This window comes from Peromyscus eremicus, chromosome 8a, assembly GCF_949786415.1.
Source record: "Peromyscus eremicus chromosome 8a, PerEre_H2_v1, whole genome shotgun sequence".
NCBI classification, from domain to species: domain Eukaryota; kingdom Metazoa; phylum Chordata; class Mammalia; order Rodentia; family Cricetidae; genus Peromyscus; species Peromyscus eremicus.
The window spans coordinates 80,855,432-80,873,246 of NC_081423.1; the positions used below are offsets into that span (position 1 = coordinate 80,855,432).

At 42.4% G+C, this 17,815-nt stretch overlaps 1 protein-coding gene across 8 annotated transcripts in view; it reads left to right on the top strand.

Moving 5' to 3' along the window:
* The first annotated feature begins 452 nt into the window (after positions 1-452).
* The window catches only part of Cdk12 (cyclin dependent kinase 12), a 78,307-nt gene continuing 60,944 nt past the window's right edge, over positions 453-17,815 (top strand). For 4 of the 8 annotated variants that reach the window (XM_059271680.1, XM_059271679.1, XM_059271681.1 and 1 more), the window contains exons 1-2: positions 454-2,109; positions 9,339-10,217. In XM_059271680.1, the coding sequence (XP_059127663.1) occupies positions 1,067-2,109; positions 9,339-10,217 (1,922 nt within the window). In that variant the 5' untranslated portion in view covers positions 454-1,066. Of the gene's footprint in view, positions 2,110-9,338; positions 10,218-17,815 lie in introns of all 8 variants that reach the window. The other 4 variants (XM_059271675.1, XM_059271677.1, XM_059271676.1 and 1 more) reach the window with 3 other exon arrangements.

Here is a 17,815-nt window from a genome sequence, read left to right on the forward strand (position 1 = left end):
CTCAAATACTGGGATAAAGGTGTGTGCCACCACCACCCGGCCCCGGGGGCTAGATGTGAGGGCAGAGAAAATGAATGCAAAATGCCTGGCACTTCATAGCAAGCTTTGTTTAAATACGCAAACTTCAGTTGTAATGTCCCCGACGTCCACCTGTCCCTTGTTTAAAAAGATTCTGAAAATCAAATGACTTCTTACAAGCCTGCTAAGACGCGTCTCCACCAGAACCTAGGCGTATTTACCCAAAGAATTATCAGTTAGGGTTCAAGTTTTAAAGGTAATCGGGGCAACTTCCGCTTTTACAAAGCTCCGCTCAAAAGGGGAGCTGTAAACCTATCGCGAGAGTCTAACGGGACGCGCTTGCGGCTTGGCTCCTGCTCTCGCGTTGACTGGTTGAAGGAATGGGCCGAGGCGAAAAGGAAGCGCGAAGTATCGCGGGAGGCCAGCGGGATCTCGCGATGCTTTTGGCGCTCGCCCCTCCCCCTCCGCCAAGTGCCGTTTCGGTTTAATCTAGTGTGTGACTGAGTCTGTGTGAGGGAGCGAAATGTGTATGTGAGGTGTTGGGGGTGAGGCGGAGGCTAGAAAAGGGGCTCCCTCGGGGACGAGGGACAAAGGGGAAGGTGAGGCAACCTCGGCCGCGGAGCCCGGGCGACAGGAAGCCGCCCCGAGCCGGGCTACCGGATAGGGCCCGCGCAGTCCTCCTAGGGCGCCGGAGTCGGCCCCTCAGGCTCGGGCGGTCGGCTTCCTACTTCCTTGAGCTCCCGGCTCGCGGGCCTGAAGATTGGCTGCGCGGGTGGGCGGCGGTGAGGAGCAGACTCGAGTAGCCCCGGGTGTCTGGCGATCCCACCGCCGAGGAACTCTCATTTCTTCCCTCGCTCCTTCACCCCCCCCCCCCATGTAGGAGGGCGCTGAGGAGGCGAGAGGGAGGAGGAGCCTGGCCTAAGGTCCCTTCCCTCCCCACCCCCGGCTAGGGGTTCTTCGGTGGGCGTGGAGTTGGGGTTGGGGGGAGGGTGGGGCTTTCTGGAGTGCCGGGGAACTTTTTCCCCTTCTTCAGGCTCGGGGAAAGGGAATGCCCAATTCAGAGAGACATGGGGGCAAGAAGGACGGGAGCGGAGGAGCTTCTGGAACTTCGCAGCCGTCCGCGGGAGGTGGCAGCTCCAACAGCAGGGAGCGTCACCGCTTGGTGTCGAAGCACAAGCGGCATAAGTCCAAGCACTCCAAAGATACGGGGTTGGTAACCCCCGAAGCAGCGTCTTTGGGTACAGTGATCAAACCTTTGGTGGAGTATGATGACATCAGCTCTGATTCAGACACCTTCTCGGATGACATGGCCTTCAAAGTAGACCGCAGGGAGAACGAGGAACGTCGTGGAACGGATCGGAGTGACCGCCTGCACAGACATCGTCACCACCAGCACCGGCGGTCCCGAGACTTGCTAAAAACCAAACAGACTGAGAAGGAGAAAAACCAGGAAGTCTCCAAATCTGGATCTCTGAAGGACCGGATATCAGGAAGTTCGAAGCGTTCAATGGAGGGGAATGATGACTATGGGAAGGCACAGGTCTCCAAAAGCAGCAGCAAAGAATCCAGGTCATCCAAACTCCACAAGGAGAAGACCCGGAAAGAGCGTGAGTTAAAGTCTGGACACAAGGACCGGAGTAAGAGTCATCGGAAAAGGGAAACACCCAAAAGTTACAAAACAGTGGATAGCCCAAAACGGAGATCCAGGAGTCCCCATAGGAAGTGGTCTGACAGTTCCAAGCAAGACGACAGCCCTTCAGGAGCTTCTTATGGCCAAGACTATGACCTTAGCCCTCCAAGGTCTCACACTTCTAGCAATTATGACTCCTACAAGAAGAGTCCAGGGAGTACCTCAAGAAGGCAGTCAATCAGCCCACCTTACAAAGAGCCTTCTGCTTACCAGTCCAGCACTCGGTCACCCAGTCCCTACAGTAGACGACAGAGGTCGGTGAGTCCCTATAGCCGGAGACGGTCATCTAGCTATGAAAGGAGTGGCTCTTACAGCGGGAGATCACCCAGCCCCTATGGTCGAAGACGATCTAGCAGCCCTTTCTTGAGCAAGAGGTCTCTGAGTCGGAGTCCAATCCCCAGGTGAGCTGTTACTTGTCTTTCCTAAGGTAGGGTGGGTTGGGAGGGATTGACAATTAGTCTTTACAGCATTTCGTTAAAGCTTGCAGTGTTCGTCCTTCACTAGGTTGGCTAGTCATTTAGGTAAGTCTGGCTTTCCCTTAACCCAGAATTGAGAAGTAAAGATTTCACATGCCTCCAACTGCTCAAGCAAGGTAGGTATGTACTTTTCAATAATGGGGAAACTTTAGTTGTAAGAAATCACGCCTCTGCCTAGGGAGTGCATAGTCTCCAAAACTTATTTAGCTACTTGTTGCTTTGTCTTAAAACTTTGTAAGTCATATTGGTACCAGGGCTTAAACTTTATTGGAACTCACAAGAGAACTGAGAAATTATAAATTTTTATTCCTACTATTTTGAGTCCATTTGTCTGTTATCCTACCAATTTTATCTACTGTGTCCCCAAATCTATGATTAATCAGTTATGTCTTGTAACTGTTTAGTGAAAATTGAGCTAATGAAAGTGTTTTCTTTTTGACAAAAAGTGGTTCCAAATAGTTCATTGAATTTTTTGTTTGTTTGTTTTTGGTTTTGTTTTTTTTAAGACAGGGTTTCTCTGTATAGTTTTGGTGCCTGTCCTGGATCTCACTCTGTAGACCTGGCCTGCCTCGAACTCACAGAGATCCGCCTGTCTCTGCCTCCCCAGTGCTGGAATTAAAGGCATGCACCACCACCGCCTGGCAACAGTTCATTGAATTTTTATTTATTTTTAGCAGCACCACTGTTCACTTACCTAGCAATTTTTAAAATCTTCCTTGAAATATGTAGTAATAATGCCTTCAGCTTGACTTTTTTTTTTTTGCAGCACCACTGTTCACTTACTAGCAATTTTTAAAATCTGCCTTGAAATATATAGTAATAATGCCTTCAGCTTGACTTTTTTTTTTTTTTTTTTTTTTTTTGGTTTTTCGAGACAGGGTTTCTCTGTGTAGCTTTGCGCCTTTTCCTGGAACTCACTTGGTAGCCCAGGCTGGCCTCGAACTCACAGAGATCCACCTGTCTCTGCCTCCCGAGTGCTGGGATTGAAGGCGTGCGCCACCACCGCCTGGCGACTTTTTTTTTTTTAAGAAAAGATGTGTTAATTTGAATTTGTCTATGGAAAATTGTGTTTTTGTCTCATGTGTGGACCCATATCTGTCTACAAAAACAACAGGAGCTTAAGTTTTATCTGAGTGGAATCTTAGTATTTTTTTGTAACCTTTGGCAAATGATTTAATTTGTCCACACCTGAGTTTCTTCATGTGGAAAATAGGAATAAAAACTACCTACTTCACGGCTGTTGTGAGATTAATAAATACGAAGCATGTTACTGTGTCTTGTACATAGTATGACTCAGTACATTTTATCAGTGAAGACCACTGGTAAAGATTAATTCATGCATATGTTTTATAAGTCAGTGTATATTTCACTGTCTTAAACAACTAAAGTGTATTTGCCTAACTACAGTGCTTAAGTATTCTTAGTATTTTCTCATTCTGGTATTAAAAAAATCCAAACATAGGTCGAAAGAATTATAATAAACATGCATGTATCTAACACCTAAATTCTGCAATTAACATATTTTGTCACATCTGTTTATCTCCATTAGTCCATTTTTTGTTTCATCTCAAAGTTGTAGCAAACAGCATACTTTTGTAAACATTTAGCATGAATATAATTTCTTAGAGTGTATAATTTTTTTTGGAGAGATTTATTTATAGTGGAATACATAAGTCATAAATGTACCATTTATAATATTGCATAGTTTTGAAAGGAAATCTAAGAAATGTTTTCAGAATGTTTTTTAGACAGGGTTTCACGCTGTAACCTAGGGTGGCCTGAAATTTACTATGTAGCCTATGCCGGTCTCAAACTGGCCTCAAATTTCCAACAATCCTGCCTTAACCTCTTGACTTTGGGAGTACAGACATGAGCTATCATATTAGCCAGAGTATTTGTTTTCTTGAGAGTATTAACATTAAAGTAATTTAAAAAAAATTTTTATTGTTTAGAAATATAAAAGGCTTTTATATTTTATATCTCACCCAGGATTTTGGGTGAGAGCTTTTGTTTTGAAATCATTCCTTTTAGATTCTTAGAGAAAATAGCACATATCAAATTCTCTTAAGTGAATTGAGAAAGTTGTGTTCCGTAATTGAAATTAATGTAGTGATGGCAGATATAAACCTATGAGGAAATGGGAGACAGTATGGTAAGTAGGGGATGCAAATATATAAACATAAAATATTGGGAACATGCACTTTTTTTGTTGGCTTGTAGAGAGCATTACTTGTATTCACACATTACATAATTTTATTTATTGGAATTCTCAACAGTAAATAGCAAGAAATATCCAAGTGTGGAACCTGAGCAGCCTGGCAAAAATCCATAAGTTCAGTGTTTTGAGAAACTGTAGCAAGTGAATTTTGATCTTGAGGCCAGCCTGGGCTATTTGAAACCCTGTCTCAAAAAGACCAAACAATGGGCTGACAGGATGACTAAATAGCTGAGTTTGATCCTCAGAACCTCATATGCGGTGGAAGGAGAGAACTGACTTCACAGAGTTATCCTTCAACCTCCACAGATCACATACATGCACAATAATAATAAAAATCTATCTATTTCTTTTTCTTTTTTTTTAAATAATTTATTTTTTATGTGCATTGGTGTGAAGGTGCCAGATCTCCTGGAATTTGAGTTACAGATAGTTGTGAGCTGCCATGTGGGTGCTGGGAATTGAACCCACGTCCTCTGGAAGAGCCGTGAGTGCTCCTAACCCCGAGCCATCTCTTCTTTTTCAAGATACAGTTTCTCTGTGTAGTCCTGGCTGTCCAGGAACTGGCTCTGTAGACCAGGCTGGGCCTCTGCTTCCCTGATACTGGGATTAAAGGTGTGTGCCACCACTACCTCACAAAATTTATTTTTGACATAAGGTCTTGATACGTAGCCATGGCCAGCCTACAATTTTTTTTTTTTTTTTTTTTTTTAATACAGACTAGGCTGGCCTAGAACTCAGATCTACCTGCCTCTTGTCTCCATAGTGCTGGGATTAAAGGCAGTACCACCATGTTGGCATAATAAGAATTGAAAAAGTGCCTTCCCCTCCAAAAAGAAGGCTGGTGATATAATTTAATTTACATATCACCCCCACCTCCCAGCCCCCCACTCTCCGGCTTTTCAAGACAGAATTTCTCTGTGAATCCCTGGCCATCCTGGCACTCTGGTAGACTCTTCATTTGGGGGAAACAAACTGGGAACAAGCACCGTTTTTTGGTTGTGGGTCAGCGCTTGTGAATGAACCCAGGGATTTTTGCATGTTAAGCAAGTGTTCACCATGTAGACCAGGGCTGACTTGGAACTCACAGAGTCACCTGCCTCTGCTTCCCTGATGCTGAAATTGAAGGCATGGACCACTACACCCAGCTTTATTCTTGATAGGGTTGCCCTAGAATTCCATGTGCAAACCAGGCTGTCCTTGAACTCACCTGCCTCTCTCTCTCTCTAGTGTTGTAATTAAAGGTGTTTGCTGCAACACCCAGGTCCTTTTTTTTTTTTTAAGACAGGGTCTTATGCAGCCCTGTCTGGCCAGAAACTTATGTAGACCAGGCTGCCTCAAATCAGGGAGATCTGCTTTCCTCTTCTTCCCAACTGCTGGGACTAAAGGCATGGACCATCATGCTTGGCTCAAGTCAGTTTTAGTGATTTGGATTGTTGGTTTTTCTCATACTGAATCTTGAGCAGGATTATAGTAAAACAATTAATGTAATTAATAAGTAAAAATGTAATTAATGAGACTTTAAAAAATCTGTTCTATAGATTTCCAGATTTTATTTCATAGTCACTCCTCGTAAAAATTATTTGTTGGACTAGAAAAATGGCTTAGCAGTTAAGAACATTGACTGTAGCTGGGCAAAGTTTGAAGCCAGCCTGGTCTACATATCAAATTTCAGGCTAGCCAGAGGTACATAGTAAGATCCTGTTTCAAAAATAAAACAAGTTTATTTGCACATGTAGTAATTTCTTGTCTTATATGTCCTAAAAAGTTGATTTTGGAAATCATTTTTCTATTAAAGGAATTAAGAAATACCGTTAATATCATCACTGAGGAGACTAAGACAAGATGATCATGATTATTAGGCCAACTTAGTCTGGGTAACAAGATCTTGCTTCAGAACACAAAAAATTTTAAAAAAAAGTTAGGGTTGGTAATATAGATCAGTAGTAGTAGGCTGTTTCCTTAGTAAATGGAAGGCCTTGCGATCACTCGTTAGAAGTTGGGCTGAAGTGTTGTCTCAGTGGTTATGAGCACTAGTTCTTCCAGAGGAAGATTCCCAGCACCGATACAGTGACACAAACATCTCTAAATTCAGTCCCAGGGATTCTGATACCCTCCTGAACTCTGTGGACACTGGGCACAGACATGGTGCTCTTACATAAATACAGGCAGATAAAGAATTATAAAACTGGGGTTGGGGATTTAGCTCAGTGGTAGAGCGCTAGGCAAGGCCCTGGGTTTGGTCCTTAGCTCTTAAAAAAAGAAAAGAAAAAAAAAAAAAAAAAAAAGATTTATACAACAAAATTACTCCCTGGGCGGTGGTGGCGCATGCCTTTAATCCCAGCACTTGGGAGGCAGAGGCAGGCGGATCTCGGTGAGGCCAGCCTGGTCTACAGAGAGAGTTCTATGACAGGCTCCAAAGTTACAGAGAGAAACTCTGTCTGGGGTGGGGGTGGAGGGATTGTGACTATGACTACATAGTGGGCAATTTTGGTGCTTTTCTGTTTTTTTAAATTTTTTATTATTTACTTTTTTTCTTTTTTCAAGACAGGGTTTCTTGGTTAGCCTTGTCTGTTCGAGAACTAGCTCTGTAGATTAGACTTGGCTTGAACTCAGATCCTTCTTTTCTGCTGCCAGAGTGCTGGGACGAAAGGTGTGAGCCACCACTGACCAGCTTATTTTTATTTTATTCTTTTCAATTGTAACAAATTGCTTCCTTAGTATTGTGATTACCAGTATGTGCTGCTACCATACCAGTTCTGTTTTATTTGTTTTTGTTTTTTTGTTTTGTTTGAGACAGGGTATATAGCTTAGGCTGGCTTAACTTCCTTTGTAGAGCAGACTGTCTGGAATTCATAGAGATCCCAAAGACATGAACTTACCAACCCAGATGAATGGTTCTTCTTTTTTTTTTTTTAGTTTTGTTTTTATTATTTTAAATTATATATGTATTTTTGTGCTTATGAAGGCAGGTGCCCATGAAGGCCAGAGGCTCCAGATTCCCAGATCTGGAGTTAACAGGTAGTTTTGCCCAGTGTGGGTGCTGGGAACCAAACTTGGGTCCTCTGCTAGATTAGTACACATTTAACCACTGAGCCATCTCTTCCAGCCCCTTATTTGTTTTTTTTTTTGTTTGTTTTGTTTTTGAAACAAGGTCTGAGTAGCGCAAGCTGTCAAGGAACTCACTGTGTGATTCCCACTGGCTTCTCAGTCTCAGTAATTCTCTAGCCTTGGTTTTCCTAAGTGCTGGGATTACAAACAGGAGCCAAGTCCTAGCCAAATGAATTTTTAGTTTTACTTAATTCAAATTTATATTCATGCAGGATTTAGAATTTTTGTTTTGCTTTGTTTTTAGAAATAGTCTCATGTAGCCCAAGCTGCTTTGAGTTTGCTGTATAGCAAGGATGACTTTCATTTATTTATTTATTTATTTTCGAGACAGGGTTTCTCTGTGTAGCTTTGCGCCTTTCCTGGATCTCACTCTGTAGCCTGGGCTGGCCTCGAACTCACAGAGATCCACCTGCCTCTGCCTCTCGAGTGCTGGGATTAAAGGCATGTGCCACCACCTTCCGGCCTTTTTTTCTTTTTTAAACACTTTAAAATTTTATGTTTTTGAGTGTTTTCCTGCATGTATGCATGTGTACCATGTGCATACCTGGTGTTCAAGGAGATAAGAAGTGACTGTTGGATAGTTTGAGCTACCAAGTAGGTACTGGGCAGTGCTTTTAACCACTGACCCTTTTCTTTTTTTTTTTGTTTTGTTTTGTTTTTTTCGAGACAGGGTTTCTCTGTGTAGCTTTTGCGCCTTTCCTGGAACTCACTCTGTAGAACAGGCTGGCCTCGAACTCACAGAGATCCTCCCGGCTCTGCCTCCCGAGTGCTGTGATTAAAGGCGTGCGCCACCACCGCCCAGCCCCTTTTTTCTTTTTCTTTCTTTCGAGACAGAGTTTCTTTGTGTAGCTCTGGCTGTCCTGGAACTGGCTCTGTAGACTAGGCTGGCCTCGAACTCGGCAGAGATCTGCCTACCTCTGCCTCCCAAGTACTGGATTTAAAGGTGTGTGCCACTGCCAGGCCAACTAGTCTCAACTTTGAACCTCTTTTTCTCTGTGTGCATGCGTGCGTGCGTGCGTGCGTGCGTGCGTGCGTGCGTGCGTGCGTTCGTTTTCCAAGACAGGGTCTCACTATGTACCTCTGGCTGTCCTAGAACTCAATCTGTAGACTAAGATGGCGTTGAACTCGCAGAGATCCACCTGCCTGTGCCTCCCAAGTGCTGGGGATAAAGGCATGTACTACAATACCTGACTTGTTTTATAATTATTTTTATTTTATATGTATGGATTGTTTATTGTTTGCCTTTATGTCTGTACACCGTGTACTTGCAGTGTCCCGGGAGGCCAGAAGAGGGAGCTGGATCACCTGGAACTAGAGTAATAGACAGTTAATTAGCCACAATGTGGGTTTTGGGATTAGAACCCCACTCCTCTGGAAGAGTAGCCAGTGCTCTCCTAACCCCTAGCCCCATTCCTCCCCTACCTTTTTTTTTTTTTTTTAGTTTATTTGTGTTTTGCCTGTATGTATGTCTGTGTGAGAGTGCTGTATCCTGGAGTTAGAGGCAGTTATGAGCTGCCATGTAGGTGCTGGGAACTGAACAAGGGTCCTCTGGAAGAGCAGTCAATGCTTTTAACGGCTGAGCCATTTCTCCAGCTTAACTCCCACTTTTTTTAGACAGTAAGCTGTCTTTAAATTCAGGTTCTTATGCCTCTGCCCTTCAAGTGCTAGGATTAAAGGAGTGCGCCTCCATATCTGGCTTTAATCTACTGTTAAAATTGATAATTCAGAATGGGATTAAATTTACAGATCTAGACCCTATTTTACTGACTTATTGTTCTCTTTATCTCTGTATATTGTCTATTTTAAACTGCCTTTTTTCTTTTTTCAGTAGGAAATCCATGAAGTCCAGAAGCAGAAGTCCTGCATATTCAAGACACTCATCTTCTCATAGTAAAAAGAAGAGATCCGGGTCACGCAGCCGTCATTCCAGTATCTCACCTGTCAGGCTTCCATTGAATTCCAGCCTGGGAGCTGAACTCAGCAGAAAAAAGAAGGAAAGAGCAGCTGCAGCAGCAGCAGCAAAAATGGATGGAAAAGATTCGAAGGGTTCACCCATAACTTTGACTAAAAAAGATAAAGTTGACGTGAAGGAGTCAGGGTTAGAGTCTAAAAAGTTATCCAGAGGTATAAAGTCAGAGAAGTCTACCCCAGATACTGAACTGGTAAATGTAACACATTCAAACACAGAGTTAAAAAATTGTTTAGATACAGGGAAAGTTAAGTTGGATGAGAACTTGCAGAAGCATCCTGTTTTTAAGGATTTGAAAGCACAGGGAACAAAAGACGCTAAACCTGTAGCACCGAAGGAGGTGATTGTTACTTCAAAGGAGACAGAGACATCAGAAAAGGAGACCCTTCCACCTCTCCCCACAATTACTTCTCCACCCCCTTTACCATCTACTACCCCTCCACCTCAGACACCCCCTTTGCCACCTTTGCCTCCACTACCAGCTATTCCACTGCAGCCACCTCTGCCTCCTCCCCAACCACCATGTAGTCAAGTTCCTGTTTCTAGTTCTTCAACTTTACCCTCTTCTCCTCACCCAAGGACTTCTACTCTATCCTCTCAGACAAATTCTCAGCCCCCTGTACAGGTTTCTGTGAAGACTCAAGTATCTGTAACAGCTGCTATTCCACACCTGAAAACTTCAACATTGCCTCCTCTGCCCCTCCCTCCCTTGTTACCTGGAGATGATGATTTGGATAGGTAAGTCCCATAATAGGATGAAAGAAGTTAGTCTTCTTGATGTAGAATGTATTTTCTTTTTAAGTTTTTTGAAACTGTTAGAATGCGTATCTTTCCATGATGCTTTTATGGTTAGGAATTGCTTTGTTTTTTAGTGGAAAAGTCCATTCTTGTTTTACTTGAGAATAGAGAATTAGAACTTGGCGGGGGAAGGGGGGGGCTTTCATTTTTAAAAATTACATTGTTTATTTTCAAGTGTGTATGGAGTGTCTCAGTGTGGAGGCCAGAGGAAAATTTGGTGGGAGGCAGTTCTCTTCTTCTGTCCTGTGGATCCCAGGGATCCAGCATCAGGATTGTTGGCAAGTGCCTTTATCTGCTGAATTATCTTGATGGGCACTTTTTGTGGTTGGGGTGGGATAGGGTCTTCTTATACTTAACCATAACCTTAAGCTCACAGGAATCCTGCCTCAATCTCCTGGATAAATGCACCACTATGCCTGACAACAATTAGATTTTTCTTGTGTGTGTGCATGTATGACTATTTTGCCTGCATGTATGTATGTGTACTATGTGTGTTCAGAAGATGGTGATGGGTCCCATGGAATAAGAATATGGATGGTTCCAAGCTACCATGTGGGTGCTGGGAACTGCACTGAAGTCCTCTAGAAGAGTAACAAGTGCTCTTAATTATTAAGCCATCTCTCCAGCCCCAACTTTACTCAGTTTGCATATTTTTTGTTTATTTATATGTATGTGTATGAGCCTGCATGAATATAGGTGCACCACATGGATACAGCACAGTGTAGGCCAGAGGTTATTGGATCTCTGAGAACTATAGTTGTAAGTGTTGGTGAGCTGCCATGTGAGTGCTAAGAACCAAACCAGGTCCTCTGGAAGAGGAATAATCACTCTTAACCCCCTGAGCCATCTTTCCAGGCCTAAGTGTACTATTTTTATTTATGTGTGTGTATACACATCTGCATCGGAGACCAGAGGGCACCCTGATACCTCAGGTCTTATAGAACCACATTTCCCCCCCCATATCTTTATTTTAATTTAAAAAGGTTTATTGTGTGCATATTTGTGTGTGTGTGAACACATATACCATGTTGTACATGTGGAAATCAGAGGGCCATTTTGTGGAGTTGGTTCTTTACATTGGTTCCAAATGGAACTCAGGTCAGCAGGGTTTCATGGCAAGCATCTTTAACCACCTAGCCATCTTGCCAGCTCTGTTTTTTCTCTAATATTTTAATATCTGTAGAGAATTTGTAGAGTGACACTTTGGTTTTTTGAGACAGGGTTTCTATGTGCAACAGCTTTGGCTGTCCTGGAACTCACTTTGTAGACCAGGCTGGCCTTGAACTCACAGAGACCCTCCTGGCTCTGCCTACTGAGTGCTGGGATTAAAGGCGTGCACCACCATGCTGGTGGATAATAGTTTGTTGTCCCTCCCCCCTCCCCAGACAGGGTTTCTCCATGTAGTTTTGGTGCCTGTCCTGGATCATGCTCTGTAGACCAGGCTGGCCTCAAACTCACAGAGATCCGCCTGGCTCTGCCTTCCGAGCATTGGGACTAAAGGCGTGCGCCACTGCCACCTGGCCGGTAATACAGTTTTTAAAAATCACTTATCCTATAGTTAAAAAAAAAAAAAAAAGCAGTATGAAGAATATTTGCTAATTTGACTATAACTCACAATGGGATGATAGGAAGATCTTAAATTTTAATGAGTACTTTGAGTGTTTATTACTAAAATGATTATGAAGCATGAATCTCATAAATGACATTATGAAATGCTTTTTTAATCTATCAGCCATACTAGCTGAACAAGACCTCCAAACAGATATGCTGAAGCCAGGGACATGGTATGGAAGTATAGTCTTAGTGGCTTTTCTGTTGACATTAGTAATTTGAGTGATGATTCTGTGTGGGTGCATGCATGCGTGTGAGTGCAGGTGTGCAAACAGAGGCCTGAAGTCAACCTTGGATGTTGTTTCTTAGGAGTCACCCACCTTGTTTTTGTTTTAATTTTTAAATGTATTTTATCTAGCTGGGGGTGGGCCGTTAATACTAACATTTGGGAGGCAGAAGCAGGTATATCTCTGAGTTGGAGGCCAGTTTGTTGTACATAGTGAATTCCAGGACAGCCAGGTCTGTTGAAACCCTGTCTTTTTTTTTTTTTGTTCTGTTTTGTTTTGTTTTTTCGAGACAGGGTTTCTCTGTGTAGCTTTGCACCTTTCCTGGGTCTCCCTCTGTAGACCAGGCTGGCCTTGAACTCACAGAGATCCGCCTGCCTCTGCCTCCCCGTGTGCTGGGATTAAAAGCGTGCGCCGCCACCACCACCCGGCTGAAATCCTGTCTTTAAAAAAACAAAAAAACTATTTGAATTATAAGTGTTTTGCCAGCATATTTGTCTGTGCATCATACATAATGTAGCAGATCCTTTGAATGGGTGTTAGCCACTGTGCAGGTGCTGGGAATTGAGCTCTGTACTCTGGAAGAGATACAAGTGCTCTTAATTACTGAGCCATCTCTCTAGCCCTTTGAATTTCCATGTTTCTATCTTCCCAGTGCTGTGATTACAAGCCTGTACTACCAGGCCCAACTTTTTATGTGGATGTTAAGGATCAAACTCAAGTCCTCATGCTTGGGCAACAAACACATTACTGACTAAACTGTTTCTTCAGTCCTGTTGATTTTTAAAAAAAAATTTTTAAGATTTATTATGTATACAGTGTTCTATCTGCATGTATGCCTGCAGGCCAAAAAAGGGGCACCAGATCTCAAGAGGACTGAGGTTCAGCCTCCAGTGGTCACATAGTGGTTCAAAACTGTCTGTCACTCCAGTCCCAGAAGACTTGCACTCCGCAGGCACTACATACAGGACCTTATACAGACATACATATATCCATACACTTGAAATAATAAAATAATCAAAATAATTAGATGAAGAACATATAATACAATCTGGTAACAAAGTTTATACTGGTGACAGAGCAAATGAACTTAGTTAATGAGAAATCAAAAAGAAAAGTTTTTTTTAAAGATTTGTTGCCAGGTGGTGGTGGCACTTGCCATTAATCCTAGCACTCAGGAGGCAGAGGCAGGCGGGTTTTTGTGAGTTCGAGGCCAGCCTGGTCTACAGAGCGAGATCTAGGAAAGGCGCCAAAGCTACACAGAGAAACCCTGTCTCAAAAAACAAAACCAAACAAAAGATTTATTATGTATACAGTGTTCTGCCTGCATGTGTCCCGGCAGGCCAGAAGAAGGCCACTAGATCTCATTACACAGATGGTTTGTGAGCCTCCATGTGGTTGCTGGGAATTGGACTCAGGACCTCTGGAAGAGCAGTCACCACCAAGTCAACTCTCCAGCTCTCAAAAGAATTTTTTTTTAAGATTCATTATTTAATTGTGTTTATATGTGGAAAAGTATTATGCACATGAATGTAGGAGGCCAGCAGTGTCAGATCTCCCTAAACCTGAAATTATAGGATAGTTGTGAGCCAACAGGTAGGTGCCCAGTTCTCCACAGCAAGTGCTCTAAACTGCTAAGCCATCTTTCCAGCCCCTTGTTTCCAGTTTTTCTGTTTGTTTTTGAGACAGGGTCTTATTATATAGCTTTGGGTGACCTCTAATATGCTTGTAGACCAGGCTGGTTTGGAATTTACTGTGTAAATCCTATCTGACTCTTAGAATTCCTCCTCCTCCTGGCCTGAGCACTGGGATTTCTTGACACCCCACCCCCCACCCACCCAAGAGACACTCTAGGTATGGTGGCACATACCTCTAATCTCAGTACTCAGTAGTTTAAAACAGGGATATCATAGGAAGTGTGATGCCAGTCTGATCTGCATACGAAATATCAAGCAGTCCACAGGTACAGGAAGAGAACCTATTTTAAAACACAAACGTACAGCTGGGTGCAGTGGCTCACGCCTTTAATCCTAGCACTGGAGAGGCAGAGGCAGGTTGAACTGTATGAGTTCCTACATCCTGAGTTCCAGGAGAGTCAGAGCTATGTAGAGAGACCCTGTCCCAACAAAATCAAAGAATCAAAAAAAAAAAAAAAAAAAAAAAAAAAAAAAAGCAGGTACGGTGTAGTACCTGACTGGCCTGAACTTTGACTTTGATTGTAGATTCACTTGCTTCTGCCTCTTGTGTACTTTGATTAAAGGCATGTGCCAACAAGCCAGGTGAGAAATGTTTACATTCTACCTACAGGTTAATTTAAATTTCATCACCAGAAACTTCAAGATTGTGAAATTTGGTAGGAGTTAACTGTATCCTTTTTTTTTTTTTTTTTTTTTTTTTTTTTTGAGATAGGGTTTCTCTGTGTTTCCCTGGCTGTTTGGTAACTCATTTTGTAGAGCAAGCTGGCCTTGAACTTACAGGCATCCACCTCTCTCTGCCTTCTTCCGAGAGCTGGGATTAAAGGTTTGCACCGACTCTGCCTGGCCATCTATTTCTTATGCACAAGAAGTAAGGCAACCTAATCATCACATGTGAACCTTTAAAAGATTGTGAATGAGGGGGCTGGAGAGATGAATCAGAAAATCACTTAGTTCCTGAAGAATTGATTTATAAAGAATATTTTTACAGTATTTGTGTAATTATAATTTTCCTTCTTTTGATATTTAAAAATTAGAGATATTTTATTTTATTTTATTTTTTTTCGAGACAGGGTTTCTCTGTAGCTTTGCGCCTTTCCTGGAACTCACTTGGTAGCCCAGGCTGGCCTCGAACTCACAGAGATCCGCCTGGCTCTGCCTCCCAGTGCTGGGATTAAAGGCGTGCCCCACCACCGCCGGGCTAGAGATATTTTAAAAGCTTATATTCCTGTCTCAGTTTTTGCTGATGAACTTTTTTTGGTAGGAAAATCTGACTGGAGATTCTGATAAATGCTCATCTTTACTAGGGGTATGTAAACAGGAAGTTAGGTGACTATGCTTCATTGACTTCTTCTCAGTGGTGTGTGTGGTACAAACTGAGTAGATTCCTTACTCAGTCTCATTACAGGGGACTAAGATGATAAAAATTAGTAAGAAGCATTACGTGTTAAAATTTTGTGTGTGTGTGTGTGTGTGTGTGTGTGTATGGTTTTTGGTTTTTTTTGTTTGTTTGTTTGTTTGTTTTAAGGAAACTGGGTCCCTGTACATATCCTAGAACTCATTATGTAGGCTTGGCTGGCCTTGAACTCACAGAGATCAGCCTGCCCCTGCCTCATGAATGCTGGGATGAAAGGCATGTGGTACCAACACAGACTTCAGCAAAGTGATATTATAAGGGAATAGGTCAGTTGTTTTGACTCTAAAAGGTATTTCTGAAAGGCATCTATTTTTACAGCCACTTATCCAAATACTGGGGGATCTTGGTGGAGTGATTAGAATTCTCAGGTACTTTGAATATTCTGATAATATAAAAGAATACCACTGGGCGGTGGTGGCACACGCCTTTAATCCCAGCACTAGGGAGGCAGAGCCAGAAGGATCTCTGTGAGTCCCAGGCCAGCCTGGTCTACAGAGTGAGATCCAGGACAGGCACCAAAACTATACGGAGAAACCCTGTTTTGAAAAACAAAACAAAATAAAACAACAAAAAAAAACCTGAAAACGTTTTTTAGGGGGGCCTGAGAGATGGCTCAATGGTTAAGGGCACTGGGTACTCTTCCAGAGGTCCTGAGTTCAATTCCCAGCAATCACATGGTGGCTCACAATCATCTATCATGAGATCTGGCGCCCTCTTCAGGCATACAGGCAGAAAACTATAAATCTTAAAAAAAAAGAAAAAAAATGTTTTTTGGGGGGGGGGGGAGAATTAGCTCAGTGGTTAAGAGCTCTTGTTCTTATGAAGGACCAGGGTTCAGTTCCCTGAACCCACATGGAAGCTCACCACTTCCTCAGGTAATAGGCACACATGTGATGCACAGACATACTTGCAAGCAAAACACTCATGAATGAATATAAAAGAAAATTTTGTGGGGGCGCTGGGGCTGAAGAAATGGTTTGGCAGTTAGAGGAACTTGCTGCTCTTGCAGAGAACCCAATTTTAGTCCCCAGAACCCATGTCTAGTAAATCACAACCCCTTGTAACTCCAGCTTGTGATATTTGATCTGCTTGAGCACATACTTTCACATGCACATACATATGCACACACACAATTTTAAAATAAATCTTTTTCAAATTTGGATTTATAGCACATATCTATAATCCCAGTACAGAGGAGGCTAATGTAAGAGATTCCTTGGAGTTCAAGGCCAGCCAGAAATACATAGTGAAACCTTGTCTCAAAAAAAAAAAAAAAAAAAAAAAAAAAAAAAAAAAAAAGATAAAGATCCCCAAATTTGAGTAGTTTTTTGATTCCTAGGAAGCTGTCTTTAGGTTTTTCCATACTGACTAGTATAATTTGCTGGTTATGTGAGTCCTATCAGGGCCTTAATAAGTCTGAAATTGCTGCTTGAACTTTTTTACCTTTTTAGTTTGAGAGTTCTTATTTGTGTAGTCAAAAATGAGTGAATTTGGTTCCCAAATAACTAAAGTTCTTATGTATATTTTTCAGTAGTTTTGTGTCAAATTAGCTGTAAAACACTTTCATATAGTACTTCCTTTTCCTAAGTTCTTTTTAAGTCCTTAGTAATCAAGTATTTTTAAATTGTTGACTTCTTTCATTTAAATCTTTTGTTAGAGAAAATTGTCTTTTGTTAAACAGTAAGTTTCATAAATTGTATGAGTTTCAGTCATACATTGTGACTTTTAGAACTTGCTTTGTATATTTTATTTCATCTCAAAAATTTGCAATTTCAGGAGTGCCATTAAATAGAGTTTTTGTATTGTTTTAAGTATTGAAACAGAATTGCATATAGTTGCTGGTCTTAAAAACTTGGCTGTGACCGGGCGGTGGTGGCGCATGCCTTTAATCCCAGCACTCGGGAGGCAGAGCCAGGTGGATCTCTGTGAGTTCGAGGCCAGCCTGGGCTACCAAGTGAGTTCCAGGAGAGGCGCAAAGCTACACAGAGAAACCCTGCCTCGAAAAACCAAAAAAAAAAAAAAAAAAAAAAAAACTTGGCTGTGTAAGCTATGCAGTGTTGGCACACCTTTAATCCCAGCACTCAGGAGGCATCAACAGGTGGATCTCTGAGTTTGAGGCCAGTCTGGTCTACAGAGAGATTTCCAGGACAGCTGTGGTGGTTACACAAAGACACTGTGTCTTTCAAAAGCCAAAAACAAAAACAAAGCAAAACAAAAAGAACTTGCTATGTAGTTGAAGCTGGCCTCTTTTAATTTCTGATTCTCCTGCCTACACCTTACCAAGTTTAGATCCTTCCCCTTCCTCACCAGGTATTGGGTATTTAACTTGGAGTCTGACACTTGCTAGGCAAGAATTTTATCACTGGGCTGGAGAGATGGCTCAGAGGTTAAGAGCACTGACTGTTCTTCCAGAGGTCCTGAGTTCAATTCCTAGCAACCACATTGTGGCTCACAACCATCTGTAATGAGATCTGGCGCCCTCTTCTGGCCCACAGGCATACATGCAGGCAGAACACTGTACACATAAATAATCCTTAAAAAATTGAATTAAAGCGGGGTGGTGGTGATGCTCACCTTTAATCCCAGCACTCG